The 17,225-nt window shown below is 36.2% G+C and overlaps 1 protein-coding gene across 1 annotated transcript in view; it reads left to right on the top strand.

The window, feature by feature from the left end:
- The first annotated feature begins 9,871 nt into the window (after positions 1 to 9,871).
- dntt (deoxynucleotidyltransferase, terminal) overlaps positions 9,872 to 17,225 on the top strand; it is a 194,231-nt gene continuing 186,877 nt past the window's right edge. The window contains exon 1 of the mRNA XM_067422152.1: positions 9,872 to 10,047. Within this exon, the coding sequence (XP_067278253.1) occupies positions 9,872 to 10,047 (176 nt within the window). The remainder of the gene's footprint in view (positions 10,048 to 17,225) is intronic.

Below are 17,225 nucleotides of genomic sequence, written 5' to 3'. Positions count from 1 at the left end.
TGAGTGTGTGTGTGTGAAAGAGAGATATAGAGTGTGTGTGCCTCTGTGTGTGAATGTGCGTGCGTGTGTGTGTGTCTGTGTGCGTCTGTGTGTGTGTGTGTTTGCGTCTGTGTGTGCGTCTGTGTGTGTGTGTTTTGACAATGATACTCTGACTCTCATTATCTCGCTGCCGGAGGTTAACTGGAGTCACACTGTAGCGTGTGTGTAATCGTAAAGCCACTTCCTCTCGATTCCTCATGTCAGAGCGGGTTTGGATCCGCTCCAGAATTAAAAACGCAGGCCGGTGAAAAATGGTCCTCGCGTGAGCACCTGCAGAACGGAAGAGTGGAGACGCTTCCACAAACAACCGCATTAACAATAACTGCTATTAATTCTGGATAAAAACACTGCATCATAATGTCTAATGCGTTATGAAGTGGCTTTTATGGTTATAATGGGAGTCATTATGATTAATAGTGCAATAATTCTTTCTTGTAAACATAATACACAATACATCACACAACGCATGAGGGAGTTTATGATGCAGCCGTCACAATATTCCCAAATAACAATATCCTCAACAAATGAATGCACTAAAACTTAAAAATTAAAAACAGCACTCATGATTACACTGCTTTACATCTGCAAATAGTGAAACAAGCTGAAAACATATTATCTATAAAAGCATAACATTTTAATAGCATTGATATCATAGTGTCGCATTTCTGAATAATAGCCGATATGATTAGGTTTTTATGAAGGTAAAATGAAGACCTTTTTAAATCCAATGAGATTTAGCAGCACTTCAGAGTTTGACAATACAACTTTCAGCAGAGTATCCGGCACTTTTTAATCCATTTTACACACACAAAAGAGCTTGAATCGCTCCGCTCCCAAACACTAGATATGGAAATATAACATGGAAACTGTAAATAACACTTTCCAAAACAGCAAAATATGAAACTGATCAAAATGAAGTGAGTTCATGATTAAAATGAGAAAAAAATGTATGTGAGAGAGAGAGAGAGAGAGAGAGAGAGAGAGAGAGAGAGAGTTTGTGTGTGTGTGTGTGTGTGTGTGAGAAAGACTTGAATATGTGATATTTATCTATTTATACCTGTATAACTTGTTACATGTCTAATGCTTTGGCAAAATTGTACTATTCGACATGCCAATAAAGCTGAATTTAATTGAGAGTGTGTTTGTGTGTAAGAGAGTGCTAGTGTATGAGAAACTGTGTGTGTGTGTGTGTGTGTGTGAGCGCAAGTGTGTGCGCGAGTGTGTGCGCGAGTGTATGTGTGTGAGAGACTGTGAGGGTGTGGGGATGTTTTTGTGAAATATCAGGACACAAATGTGTATGTTTTTTTAGAAAGTAAAAATGCAGAATGTTTCCTGGGATGGGTAGGTTTAGGGGCTGTGTGTGTGTGTGTGTGTGTGTGTGTGTGTGTGTGATGGGTAGGTTTAGGGGCAGTGTAAGGGGATAGAAAATATGGTTTGTACAGTATAAAAACCGTTACGGCTATGGAATGTCCCAATATGTCACAAAAACAAATGTGTGTGTGTGTATAGCCTCTTTCACACTGCGATTCCGGCAAATACACGGATAATGCGACCCGGCATTTGTTTCCGGGCCGCTAGATTTGGTCCATTCTCACTGCCAGCGAAATACCGTAATATGAGCGCTTTCACACACAAGCCTGCAGTCTCCCTCTCAGATACTGAAGCTTTCGCGCCTCCATCGCCCCCCGGTGATCGGTCCCAGTATAGCCGCCCCTCTGTGTTTTCTAATGGACGCGAGGCAAACTAAATAATAAAATTACACTTCAAAAATTTTTCCCCAAAGTTAGTTTATGTCACTGAAGGCAGTTATCATCACGATGATTTCATTTCAGGTGTTCGTTTTTAAAATAAGTTTAGTTTTAGTTATCTGATGCTATAAAAACGGGGTGTGTGACGTCATGATTGACAGCTGAGACTGACGGCTTCTCTGAGTGAAGTTCTCACTGAGGCACTAACAGACTTTTTTCGAAATTTTTGGGAGCAGATTAGAGCTTAAGCTTTAATTTCTACATTTCCATAACTGTTTATTTCACACCAACATAATTAATTGTTCTGCATCTGCGAGAGTGTGGGCGGGCTTTTGATATCGCAGCTGTACATCCTGCTCTACTTCCTGCTCTCTATTGCGCAACTCCGGTCCCGAAATCGCTACCGCACAGACTCGGTCCCAAGATGTCAGCGCCGTGCAAGGCCGCCTAAAAGCTTCAAATCTGCCAAGCGGAAACGGATGATGTCGCGTCGTCCATATTTTTTTACAGTATGTTTCACACACAACCCGTAACGGTCCCGGATCGACATGACACGTGACATCCTGATGTGACGTATAATGGCGAGCGATCTCAGCTTCAGCGCGGATAGTAACTGTGCGTTCACACCGCCGGCGGCGAGAGCGTCAAGCTGGCCGGAAGTCATTCATTTTCAATGGGAGCCGGGCGGCGAGCTCCGGCGAGAGCGGCGCGGCGCGTCTTGGACGATTTGGGCGTCGAGGAGAGTTGAAATCAGCTCAACTTTATGGTAATGAGCTATGACGCGGTTCGGCGGCAACAGGCGGCAACCAGTCAGAATGTAGAAGTGCTCCGCTTGAGAGAAATCCAGATAACGCAGGCCTGTAAACTTTGGTTCCGACCACATTAGTTCCCAAGCAATTTGTAGGAGAGGTTGATCATTGCTGTGCGGGTTTCCCTATCATTTATGACAAGATCATTCATAGTGATGTGTCATTTGTTAAGAAGTCGCGCAACACTATTTTATAGGCGCTAGAACGCTCGTTGTTCAGCGGGTGTGCAATTAATTCTTACTTTCACATTTAAACGATTTCATGAAGTTAATTTATACCCTACTTGTGGTCAGTATATCCATCAACATGCTTGTTTGATTTGCGGCCTCTTTAAATACAGTTTAAAAAAAGAAAAAACATTCGATCTACGTCAGAGCGGCAGCATGTCCACGGAGCTTTCTACAGCGTCGTTGTCAGAGCAGCAAGAGCGAATTTTGACGCTTTCGCCGGCGGCGGTGTGAACGCACGGTAAGGAGCTCCGTGGTCTCGACTTGTGTCCAGTTTGCGCACGTTTCTGCTTGTTTAATTTTAGTTTCTTTTGTATACGAACACTCTCTGCGTTTAAAACACCGACGAGCTCTTCTGGCACTGCAGGGTTGTATTATTGAAAAAACAAGCTCTAGGAGTCGCACGATAACTACGTACACGATGCGGCATTAGTTTCGGCTTTTGTTCACACAGCGCTCGTCCCGGGTCAAATCCCGCAATGTTACTAGATCTCCGACCCGGGTCGAATTCGGTAATCAATCCCGGGACGTGGTTGCTTTCACACAGAAGGCGACCCGGCAATGCTCCGGGAATATAGCGGGTCCGACGTGCAGTGTGAAAGAGGCTACAGATGGGGCAAAATATCACACAGCGTAGCTTTAAGGCCTTAATTTGTGTTTTGAGCTTATTGTATCTCATCTTTGTAAAACCTATTTATAAGCAGGCGTGTTCTTGTGTCAGTGCATATATAATACTGTATAACATGTATAAAATCCCAATCCACAAATCTGATGAAATGCAGTTGATTTTAAAAATGGGATGATGACTACAATAGTAACTTCCTGCAACAAAATTTTGCAACTTAAAAACATTATTTTCGCCTCTTGAGATTAATTGAAATGATCGAAAGCAACACAATTTTCTGAACATTTTGACACATCATTTCTTTGTGTCCGATGAGAACAGAAACTTGATCTGAGCTGGACGATGACCCGATTGTCTTCTGTAGAGCTGCTTTAGAGCTATCAGGTTAAAAGACCAGCTCGAAGATTATGTTCCTCTCAACACTGAAGCTTATTGAATCCTTCAAGGCAGAAACCTGTGTATTCTGTGGTCTAATCATCACCAGGGTCAGCAAACGTGATGTTATTTACTATTTTTTTAGTATTTGTTATTGCATAAAGTAGCACATTCTGATTGGTAGCACATTTAATCCAGTTTTAATGCTGCAGGTCCACAAAGAAATGTAAGAACATGGTGAAATAACTAAATGTTTCCTCCTTTTTTTTGGTGTGGTTTCTGTTACTAAGATAGGCAACGCTGTTATCTGCAGAATCGTAGTTTTTCACCAGGCACTCTGCTTTTAAACACTAATGTGGGCTAATGGCTTCAACAAAAGCATATACCATTACCTCGTAGCTCACAGTAAGTCTGTCTTTAAAGGTGTGTGGGTTATCATTAAAAGTCAATTCTACTGTAGAAAATATATGGATTTTTACTTCTGAAACTCGACTGTTGCAATCTGTGGTTGTGCGGTCAGTTGGTGTTTTAGTTGCTGTGGTGTTGCTAGTGTTGTTTTCTTTACTGGATCAAGTTGAAAGAGTGATAGTTCTCAACTAACTAGATGAGGAAAGTTTGTGAACAAACTGTAGGTTGGCTTGAAAGCCTATAGCCAGTAAGTGTGAAGTAGTTTTGAAAGCTTGAAGTGTGAAGGTTTTTAGTTCGAAATGGGTTACATTTTAGTTTAGTAGTTTAAAAGCCAGCTAGCTGTGTAGCTAGTTAATAGCATGTTTTTGTATGTGTCTAGCATAACATGTTTTAACATGTTGTTAGCACGAATTAGCATGTTGCTTGTGTAACTGAGGCCAGCTAGTAGTGCTGTGCGAGTAAACCTCACTCCTCTGATATCAAGAGACGTCCGAGCGCTAGAGGTTGAAGCCTTTTATCCTCCTTGTTAGACCGTCCAACTCTCACGCCGGAGACCCGGGTTCGAGTCCCACACCGAGCGGGGCGAGTAGGACTGGCACGATTTAGCATTTGCTTGCATATTTTAGTATTAATGAACATTTTACTAGCATGATTTAACATGTCACCGGCATGTTATCACAAATTAGCATTGTTGCTAGCATTTTAGCATAAATTAACATTTTTACTTGCATAAATTACCATATTTTAACATGATGATAACATTGTTTTTACTTGTTGTAATATGAATTTGCATGTTTTGGCATAAATTAACACTTTGTAAGCCTTACTTAGCATGTTGCTAACATGGTTTAACATCGGTTAACATTATTTAACATGTTGTTAACAACAATTAGCATTTTTGCTAGCATGAATTAGCATGTTTTAGTATGAATTAGCACTTTTTAGCACACTAGCATTTTGTTAGCATGTTATGAAATGTTGCTAGCATGAATTAGTAGGTTTTAACATGAATTAGCATGCTGCGATCACAAAATGAACATGTTTTACCATTATTTAACATTTTGCTAGAATGATTTAACATGACAAAGCATGTTTGTTAACATGAATTAACATTTTGCTTGAATGTTTTAACACCTTATTAACATTAATTAGCATGTTTCTAGAATGTTTTAACATCTTGTTCACATAATTTGGGATTTTGCTAACATTACTTAGCATATTAGCATTATTTAACATGTTTTGACATGTTAGCATGATTTAAAATGTTACTGTCATATTGTGAGCATAAATTAGCATGATTTAGCTTAATTTTGCATGTTGCTATCATGATTTAACACACTATTAGCATGGCCTATGTTATTTGCTAGACTTTGTTAATGATAGATACGTAGTGGATGGAGCTTAAATTCTCTATTAGAGTTAATGTGATAAAGTTTTGACCCCCTCAATGAAAGCGTACGGAACTTTTTAATCTTTATTTTTAGGAAAACCATCAGTAAGATCAGTCTGAAAAGATACATGAACCTGAATAAGGACAGCCTAAAGGTCTGAGCCAACTTTGGTGGTTGTATCTTGAAAGATCACGTTCAAATTTTAGTCTTAGAAGAAGAAGAAAAAGTTTTAATAGTAAATCAGTGACTTGGGTTTTTCAAGCCACTTTAATGATAAAACAGGTGAGAACCAAACCAGAGCTGTGTACGCGTTAGAAAGTAGAGATAAAGACAAGGAAGAGTGAAATAAAAGTCAACAAAGCATAGATAAAAGTAGCAGTAGGAAGCTGTGGGAAACACTGAGTTATTCTGTAAAGAAGAGGCGTAATAAAGATGTAAAAAGCCCTCAATGACCAGTTCATCTCCACATATGGTGCTTCGCGTCCATTCGGCGGCTAATGAAGGGCTTCTTCTTAGCAGGTAGGCTCATTAGCTGGCTCGGGCAGATGGCGGTGCGGTAGGAACAGGATGGTGTTCTGTACTACATATGTGCCACGTCTGTGAGGAAACTGCTGGACGTTACTGGACAGCTGTAGAGGTTGATCGCTGTGACCGGTCCAAACAAATCCCATGACAACTTCATGGAGAAGTTTGGGACTTCTGAGATGCAACGCAAAACAAGGTGAAGTTCACTATGATGCACATGCAATGAAACAGGGACTATTTCATCGTGCTTTTTAAAGCGGTGGTTCTGTGTTTTTTTTCTAGTCTTGGTTGTGTTTATGGGGCGCAGTATAACATATCTTAATACTTTTTCTTTTCTTTTTTTTTAACGCTGTATTTTTCTTCTATTCTCCCTTTATTCCACACCGCTGTCTCCACTGTCCTTTGAACGGCTCGTTTGCTTCCTGCTTCAATGAAGCCCATCCCTCCGAAAAACGCAATGGTCTTAGATTGGTTAGATGGCTAAATGTAGTTTCCTGTATTTTTATTGGCTGAAGTGCCAAGCACAGGTTGTCTGGATAGGCCACGCCCCTTCCCATTACGTGCAGAAGTCACATCTGCGGAGACTAGCGAGGGTTTATGATGTCACCAACCCAGGAAGAAGCTCGTTGTAGTCCAAAGCGGCCATTTTTGTAGGCAATAAACTGCCGTAACTTTAAAAGACAATATCTCCGTTTGCATTGAACGTTCAGCGCTGTAAATTTGCAGATACTGTTTATACTCAAGCAGCGACATTACACACTAACTAAAGTTAAAAAAGTAAAATCACATGCAAAAACCCCTTTAAAGATGATATGGCTGCAAACAAAAAATGTATCCCAATTTGCACACTATATACTTGTATGATGTGCCAAAGTAGGACAGATGCATACCAAATGATGTTGAAAATGGATTAAATGGCCTAAAGCCTGCACAGCTTAGGGCTGCATTGATTTCTGTGAGAACAAATTGTAATGCATGTAAAGACTTTCTAGTGATAGTTTATGGAGGTTGTTTCTCTATTATGATACGCCTGTGCACAAAGCAACATTCATATAGACAAGATTTGCTGACTCTGGCGGTAACCTGGAATTATTATAATAGCCAGAGCCATTTATTAGAACGGGTTTCCTTAGAAAGTGTAGTATGCCAAAGGTGCTTTTGCATCAATACATTCTTTTTTATTTAGGCTAATGCTCATATCCTGTTGTTATCTCATATATATATATATATATATATATATATATATATATATATATATATATATATATATATATATATATATATATATATATATAGCCAAACGTTTCAGGAGGCCTGCTTTTACATGCACATGAACTTCCCATTAATCCGTAGGGTTTAATATGGAGTCGGCCCACCCTTTGCAGCTCTAACAGCTTCAGCTCTTCTGGGAAGGCTTTCCTCAAGGTTTAGGAGTGTGTTTATGGGGATTTCTGACCATTCTTCTAGAAGCTTTAGGTGAGGTCAGGCACTGATGTTGGACGAGAAGGCTTGGCTCTCAGTCTCCGCTCTAATTCATCCCAAAGCTGTTCTATCGGGTTGAGCTCAGGACTCTGTGCAGGCCAGTCAAGTTCCTCCACACCAAACTCCTCATCCTTGTCTTTATGAACCGACGCTTTGTGCTCTGGAGCGCAGTCATGCTGGGACAGGAAGGGGCCGTCCCCAAACTGTTCCCACAAAGTTGGGTACATGAAATTGCCCAAAATGTCTTTGTATGCTGAAGCATTAAGAGTTCCTTTCACTGGAACTAAGGGGCCAAGCTCAACCCCTGAAAAACAACCCCACACCATAATCCCCCCTCCACCAAACGTTACACTTGGCACAATGCAGTCAGGCAAGTCCCGTTCTCCTGGAAACCACCAAACCAAGACTCGTCCATGGGATTGTCAGACTGAAGCGTGATTGGTCGCTCAGAGAACACGTCTCACTGCTCTAGAGTCCAGTGGCGGCTGCTTTACTCCACTGCATCCCACGCTTTGCATTGCTCTTGGTGATATAAGGCTTGGATGAGCTGCTCGGCCAAGGAAACCCATTCCATGAAGCTCTCTACGCTGTTCTTGAGCTCATCTGAAGGCCACAGAAGTCTGGAGGTCTGGAGCTGTTGACTCTGCAGAAAGTTGGTGACTTCTACACACTGTGACCCTCAGCATGCGCTAACCCCGCTCTGGGATTTAACACGTCGTGGCTGAGTTGCTGTTGTTCCCAATCGCTTCACTTTGCTATAATCCCACTAACAGTTGAAGCGTGGAATATTTAGTAGTGAGGAAATGTCAGGAATGGACTTATTGCACAGGTGTCAGCCTATCACGGCCCCACGCTTGAGTTCACTGAGCTCCTGAGAGCGACCCATTCTTTCACTAATGTGTGTAGAAGCGTCTGCAGGCCTAGAGCTGGAGTTATACACCTGTGGCCATGAAGAGACTGAACACCTGAACTCAGTAATCTGGAGGGGCGGCCCAATACTTCTGGCAATATAATGTATATCAGTGGTGCTTGAATGTTTGTGAACCCCTTGCAGAATCTGTGAAAATGTGAATACAAAAACATTTTTTTGTGCTGTCCTGAATAAGCAGATTAAGAGATATTTACATAAAATGCATATAATTATCAATATCTGCCATAATATTAGTAAGATTTAAATGCTTAGTTTTATGACTAAAGCTCTGTAGTTTTAAAATATATAATACAATATGATAATGGTTGACAGATGAACAAATAAACCTTCCTCAGAAGCCTGGTGATCATATTTGATACTAATGATACTCAACTTCTAAAAAATTATGTGTGGATAATCAGGTAAACCGAAGCAGCTTCAGTCCAGTTTAAATATTACTAACAATATCAAAGTTATTCTTACATTTACTTGATAAACATCAGTAACAATTTCACAGCAATAATTGTTAAAATCAAGAAACTACTAATATATTGTAAAATAAATCAAAAATATTTACAGCATTATTCATTTTTTAACTTTTCTTTCACCATAATATAGAATTGCCTGAAATACTGCAATCATAATCATCATGACCATACTGAATTTTCTAGTTATTTACAATGTAAATGAGTGACAGTCACCTTCGTCTCGTTCCAAACCCGTATGACTGAGCACAAAAAAAGACATTTCTGAGTGTTTTTTGTCCATATAGGCTATAATGGAAGTCTAATGTTGTTTGATTGCCAACTTTCTTCAAAATATCTTCTGTGATCCACAAAAGAAAGAAAGACATGCAGTTTTGGAAGAACATGAGGGCGAGTAAACGATGAGAGAAATGTTCATTTGAATTTTGCTTTGATAGGTGTATTTTACAAACCAAGCCAAGTTTTTTTTATTCAGAAACAATTTTAATGTAATAAATTCGAGGCCCAGCCATTAATGTGTGCGAGTATTGTGGTGCAATAACAGTGAGTTTGTGAAAATGTCTTCAGTGGTATTTGTTCAACGTCTCCCTCAGTGCTGATGTTATTTTTTCCTTTTTTCTTCCCCGTGACCCAGTGTTCTCCATCCATCTGTTAGTGGTAGTTTTGGCAGTGCCCTATCAGCATGAGTGCCAAATCAAAAGCACCTGTAAGACTCTTCTAGTCTTTGCCAAACCATAAACAAACACGCCACACCAACTGCCAGTTTTGTCTTTCAAAGAAAAATAAGACTTTAACGGCATCACCCAATGCAAGCGCAGCTTCAGAAGCCATAGGCCCTGGTGCAGAGATGGTTCCCACTCGAAAGCGTCAGCGTCCTGAAGTCGCCTTCATTAGGCATCGGGAGGAGGTGAAGTTTAGGGATGTGACTGTGTTCCTGGTGGAGAAGAGGATGGGAAAAAGCAGGAGGAATTTTCTCTCCAATCTGGCCAGATCGAAGGGTTTCTGCGTGGACGACGCTCTCAGGTACGTCACACAGAAAACACCACCGAGTGCGTCCCAATTCACATGATATACATCGTAAATACTATTCGATAGTAGAATTAGAGTTTTCCAAATCATAGTATGTTAAAAGTAGTCTTCCAAAGATACCCGAAGGGTTTACTTTTTCCGGTTAGTGCGGATCCGTACACAGTCTAGAACTACAAACACAAATAAAACGTGAAAAAACTACAAACATGGTGGATGTGCAAAACTATGGAACTTGTTTCCACCACAATATAAAAATAAAATGGGAATTGCAACTTTTTTTCTCGGAATTGCACGATATAGTTGTAATTACAAGTTATAAAGTCAGAATTGAGAGATATAAAGTCAGAATTGAGAGATATAAAGTCAGAATTGTGAGATATAAAGTCAGAATTGTGAGATATAAAGTCAGAATTGAGATATAAAGTCAGAATTGAGAGATATAAAGTCAGAATTGAGAGATATAAAGTCAGAATTGAGAGATATAAAGTCAGAATTGAGAGATATAAAGTCAGAATTGAGAGATATAAAGTCAGAATTGAGAGATATAAAGTCAGAATTGAGAGATATAAAGTCAGAATTGAGAGATATAAAGTCAGAATTGAGAGATATAAAGTCAGAATTGAGAGATATAAAGTCAGAATTGAGAGATATAAAGTCAGAATTGAGAGATATAAAGTCAGAATTGAGAGATATAAAGTCAGAATTGAGAGATATAAAGTCACAATTGAGAGATATAAAGTCAGAATTGAGAGATATAAAGTCAGAATTGAGTGATATAAAGTCAGAATTGAGTGATATAAAGTCAGAATTGAGAGATATAAAGTAAGAATTGAGAGATATAAAGTAAGAATTGAGAGATATAAAGTAAGAATTGAGAGATATAAAGTCAGAATTGAGAGATATAAAGTCAGAATTGAGAGATATAAAGTCAGAATTGAGAGATATAAAGTCAGAATTGAGAGATATAAAGTCAGAATTGAGAGATATAAAGTCAGAATTGAGAGATATAAAGTCAGAATTGAGAGATATAAAGTCAGAATTGAGTGATACAAAGTCAGAATTGTGAGATATAAAGTCAGAATTGAGTGATACAAAGTCAGAATTGTGAGATATAAAGTCAGAATTGAGAGATATAAAGTCAGAATTGAGTGATATAAAGTCAGAATTGTGAGATATAAAGTAAGAATTGAGAGATATAAAGTCAGAATTGAGAGATATAAAGTCAGAATTGAGAGATATAAAGTGTGAATTGAGAGATACAAAGTCTGAATTGAGAGATATAAAGTCAGAATTGAGAGATATAAAGTCAGAATTGAGAGATATAAAGTCAGAATTGAGAGATATAAAGTCAGAATTGAGAGATATAAAGTCAGAATTGTGAGATATAAAGTCAGAATTGTGAGATATAAAGTCAGAATTGTGAGATATAAAGTCAGAATTGAGAGATATAAAGTCAGAATTGTGAGATATAAAGTCAGAATTGAGAGATATAAAGTCAGAATTGAGAGATATAAAGTCAGAATTGTGAGATATAAAGTCAGAATTGAGAGATATAAAGTCAGAATTGAGAGATATAAAGTCAGAATTATGAGATATAAAGTCAGAATTGAGAGATATAAAGTCAGAATTGAGAGATATAAAGTCAGAATTGAGAGATATAAAGTCAGAATTGTGAGATATAAAGTCAGAATTGAGTGATATAAAGTCAGAATTATGAGATATAAAGTCAGAATTGAGAGATATAAAGTCAGAATTATGAGAGATATAAAGTCAGAATTGAGAGATATAAAGTCAGAATTGAGAGATATAAAGTCAGAATTGAGAGATATAAAGTCAGAATTGTGAGATATAAAGTCAGAATTGTGAGATATAAAGTCAGAATTGTGAGATATAAAGTCAGAATTGTGAGATATAAAGTCAGAATTGAGAGATATAAAGTCAGAATTGAGTGATACAAAGTCAGAATTGAGTGATACAAAGTCAGAATTGTGAGATATAAAGTCAGAATTGTGAGATATAAAGTCAGAATTGTGAGATATAAAGTCAGAATTGAGTGATACAAAGTCAGAATTGTGAGATATAAAGTCAGAATTGAGTGATACAAAGTCAGAATTGAGAGATATAAAGTCAGAATTGTGAGATATAAAGTCAGAATTGAGTGATACAAAGTCAGAATTGTGAGATATAAAGTCAGAATTGTGAGATATAAAGTCAGAATTGTGAGATATAAAGTCAGAATTGAGAGATATAAAGTCAGAATTGAGAGATATAAAGTCAGAATTGAGAGATATAAAGTCAGAATTGAGAGATATAAAGTCAGAATTGTGAGATATAAAGTCAGAATTGAGTGATACAAAGTCAGAATTGTGAGATATAAAGTCAGAGTTGAGAGATATAAAGTCAGAATTGAGTGATACAAAGTCAGAATTGTGAGATATAAAGTCAGAATTGAGAGATATAAAGTCAGAATTGAGAGATATAAAGTCAGAATTGTGAGATATAAAGTCAGAATTGTGAGATATAAAGTCAGAATTGTGAGATATAAAGTCAGAATTGTGAGATATAAAGTCAGAATTGAGAGATATAAAGTCAGAATTGAGAGATATAAAGTCAGAATTGAGAGATATAAAGTCAGAATTGAGAGATATAAAGTCAGAATTGAGAGATATAAAGTCAGAATTGAGAGATATAAAGTCAGAATTGAGTGATACAAAGTCAGAATTGTGAGATATAAAGTCAGAATTGTGAGATATAAAGTCAGAATTGTGAGATATAAAGTCAGAATTGTGAGATATAAAGTCAGAATTGAGAGATATAAAGTCAGAATTGAGAGATATAAAGTCAGAATTGAGAGATATAAAGTCAGAATTGTGAGATATAAAGTCAGAATTGAGAGATATAAAGTCAGAATTGAGAGATATAAAGTCAGAATTGAGAGATATAAAGTCAGAATTGAGAGATATAAAGTCAGAATTGAGAGATATAAAGTCAGAATTGTGAGATATAAAGTCAGAATTGAGAGATATAAAGTCAGAATTGAGAGATATAAAGTCAGAATTGAGAGATATAAAGTCAGAATTGAGAGAAATAAAGTCAGAATTGAGAGAAATAAAGTCAGAATTGAGAGACATAAAGTCAGAATTGAGAGATATAAAGTCAGAATTGAGAGATATAAAGTCAGAATTGAGAGATATAAAGTCAGAATTGAGAGATACAAAGTCAGAATTGTGAGATATAAAGTCAGAATTGTGAGATATAAAGTCAGAATTGTGAGATATAAAGTCAGAATTGTGAGATATAAAGTCAGAATTGAGTGATACAAAGTCAGAATTGTGAGATATAAAGTCAGAATTGAGTGATACAAAGTCAGAATTGTGAGATATAAAGTCAGAATTGAGAGATATAAAGTCAGAATTGAGTGATATAAAGTCAGAATTGTGAGATATAAAGTAAGAATTGAGAGATATAAAGTCAGAATTGAGAGATATAAAGTCAGAATTGAGAGATATAAAGTCTGAATTGAGAGATACAAAGTCTGAATTGAGAGATATAAAGTCAGAATTGAGAGATATAAAGTCAGAATTGAGAGATATAAAGTCAGAATTGAGAGATATAAAGTCAGAATTGAGAGATATAAAGTCAGAATTGTGAGATATAAAGTCAGAATTGTGAGATATAAAGTCAGAATTGTGAGATATAAAGTCAGAATTGAGAGATATAAAGTCAGAATTGTGAGATATAAAGTCAGAATTGAGAGATATAAAGTCAGAATTGAGAGATATAAAGTCAGAATTGTGAGATATAAAGTCAGAATTGAGAGATATAAAGTCAGAATTGAGAGATATAAAGTCAGAATTATGAGATATAAAGTCAGAATTGAGAGATATAAAGTCAGAATTGAGAGATATAAAGTCAGAATTGAGAGATATAAAGTCAGAATTGTGAGATATAAAGTCAGAATTGAGTGATATAAAGTCAGAATTATGAGATATAAAGTCAGAATTGAGAGATATAAAGTCAGAATTATGAGAGATATAAAGTCAGAATTGAGAGATATAAAGTCAGAATTGAGAGATATAAAGTCAGAATTGAGAGATATAAAGTCAGAATTGTGAGATATAAAGTCAGAATTGTGAGATATAAAGTCAGAATTGTGAGATATAAAGTCAGAATTGAGAGATATAAAGTCAGAATTGAGTGATACAAAGTCAGAATTGAGTGATACAAAGTCAGAATTGTGAGATATAAAGTCAGAATTGTGAGATATAAAGTCAGAATTGTGAGATATAAAGTCAGAATTGAGTGATACAAAGTCAGAATTGTGAGATATAAAGTCAGAATTGAGTGATACAAAGTCAGAATTGAGAGATATAAAGTCAGAATTGTGAGATATAAAGTCAGAATTGAGTGATACAAAGTCAGAATTGTGAGATATAAAGTCAGAATTGTGAGATATAAAGTCAGAATTGTGAGATATAAAGTCAGAATTGAGAGATATAAAGTCAGAATTGAGAGATATAAAGTCAGAATTGAGAGATATAAAGTCAGAATTGAGAGATATAAAGTCAGAATTGTGAGATATAAAGTCAGAATTGAGTGATACAAAGTCAGAATTGTGAGATATAAAGTCAGAGTTGAGAGATATAAAGTCAGAATTGAGTGATACAAAGTCAGAATTGTGAGATATAAAGTCAGAATTGAGTGATACAAAGTCAGAATTGTGAGATATAAAGTCAGAATTGTGAGATATAAAGTCAGAATTGTGAGATATAAAGTCAGAATTGTGAGATATAAAGTCAGAATTGAGAGATATAAAGTCAGAATTGAGAGATATAAAGTCAGAATTGAGAGATATAAAGTCAGAATTGAGAGATATAAAGTCAGAATTGAGTGATACAAAGTCAGAATTGTGAGATATAAAGTCAGAATTGTGAGATATAAAGTCAGAATTGTGAGATATAAAGTCAGAATTGTGAGATATAAAGTCAGAATTGAGAGATATAAAGTCAGAATTGAGAGATATAAAGTCAGAATTGAGAGATATAAAGTCAGAATTGTGAGATATAAAGTCAGAATTGAGAGATATAAAGTCAGAATTGAGAGATATAAAGTCAGAATTGAGAGATATAAAGTCAGAATTGAGAGATATAAAGTCAGAATTGAGAGATATAAAGTCAGAATTGTGAGATATAAAGTCAGAATTGAGAGATATAAAGTCAGAATTGAGAGATATAAAGTCAGAATTGAGAGATATAAAGTCAGAATTGAGAGAAATAAAGTCAGAATTGAGAGAAATAAAGTCAGAATTGAGAGACATAAAGTCAGAATTGAGAGATATAAAGTCAGAATTGAGAGATATAAAGTCAGAATTGAGAGATATAAAGTCAGAATTGAGAGATACAAAGTCAGAATTGTGAGATATAAAGTCAGAATTGTGAGATATAAAGTCAGAATTGAGAGATATAAAGTCAGAATTGTGAGATATAAAGTCAGAATTGAGTGATACAAAGTCAGAATTGTGAGATATAAAGTCAGAATTGAGTGATACAAAGTCAGAATTGTGAGATATAAAGTCAGAATTGTGAGATATAAAGTCAGAATTGTGAGATATAAAGTCAGAATTGAGAGATATAAAGTCAGAATTGAGAGATACAAAGTCAGAATTGTGAGATATAAAGTCAGAATTGAGTGATACAAAGTCAGAATTGTGAGATATAAAGTCAGAATTGAGTGATACAAAGTCAGAATTGAGAGATATAAAGTCAGAATTGAGTGATACAAAGTCAGAATTGAGAGATATAAAGTCAGAATTGAGAGATATAAAGTCAGAATTGAGAGATATAAAGTCAGAATTGAGAGATATAAAGTCAGAATTGAGAGATATAAAGTCAGAATTGAGTGATACAAAGTCAGAATTGTGAGATATAAAGTCAGAATTGTGAGATATAAAGTCAGAATTGTGAGATATAAAGTCAGAATTGTGAGATATAAAGTCAGAATTGAGAGATATAAAGTCAGAATTGAGAGATATAAAGTCAGAATTGAGAGATATAAAGTCAGAATTGTGAGATATAAAGTCAGAATTGAGAGATATAAAGTCAGAATTGAGAGATATAAAGTCAGAATTATGAGATATAAAGTCAGAATTGAGAGATATAAAGTCAGAATTGTGAGATATAAAGTCAGAATTGAGAGATATAAAGTCAGAATTATGAGATATAAAGTCAGAATTGAGAGATATAAAGTCAGAATTGAGAGATATAAAGTCAGAATTGAGAGATATAAAGTCAGAATTGAGAGATATAAAGTCAGAATTGAGAGATATAAAGTCAGAATTGAGAGATATAAAGTCAGAATTGAGAGATATAAAGTCAGAATTGAGAGATATAAAGTCAGAATTGAGAGATATAAAGTCAGAATTGAGAGATATAAAGTCAGAATTGAGAGAAATAAAGTCAGAATTGAGAGACATAAAGTCAGAATTGAGAGACATAAAGTCAGAATTGAGAGATATAAAGTCAGAATTGAGAGATATAAAGTCAGAATTGAGAGATATAAAGTCAGAATTGAGAGATATAAAGTCAGAATTGAGAGATATGTTTTATTCCATGGCAGAAACAATCTTCCATAAAACCGATAAAGGGGTCAGTAGGCCTATCTAACCCGACAAAAATATATTCATTCAGTGTTATCCACATTATATTGATCATTGTGAACGTTTATAGAGACACATTTGGTCAATGCAAACACATGAGGAGAGTCTTCGCACGAAAGACCAGCGACTGCAGATCCACATTCTGCTACATTTCTCTCTTAAATTTAGTTTTTTCTCCACAAAATGCACTTTTAGGGCGCAGTATAAGTAGGCAAATTGAGACGCAGCAACTGTGACCCAATTCAAACTTCAGAGTCGAGCTTCACTGCTCCGTTAAGCGTTAAACTAACAGCTCTTTGTTCACATGAACAGAACTTGGAATGCCAGTGTTGGTTCAGTTTATGAATAAATTAGAGTTCTGTCACACTGGAGTTTTTGATGCAAACCCAATAGTTTTGTTTGTTTGGATGCTGTGGAAGCAGTTGCCCAAAGAAACCACATCCAATCATGCTTGGAAAAGGTTGTCTGGAATTCAAATGTGTGAATTCAATCCGGCATAACTTGTGGAAATGAATGG

The sequence above is a fragment of the Pseudorasbora parva genome, chromosome 17, assembly GCF_024679245.1.
Source record: "Pseudorasbora parva isolate DD20220531a chromosome 17, ASM2467924v1, whole genome shotgun sequence".
Lineage (NCBI taxonomy): Eukaryota > Metazoa > Chordata > Actinopteri > Cypriniformes > Gobionidae > Pseudorasbora > Pseudorasbora parva.
The sequence above is the reverse complement of the archived record's forward strand: the minus strand, read 5'-3'. Positions and strand labels throughout refer to the sequence as shown.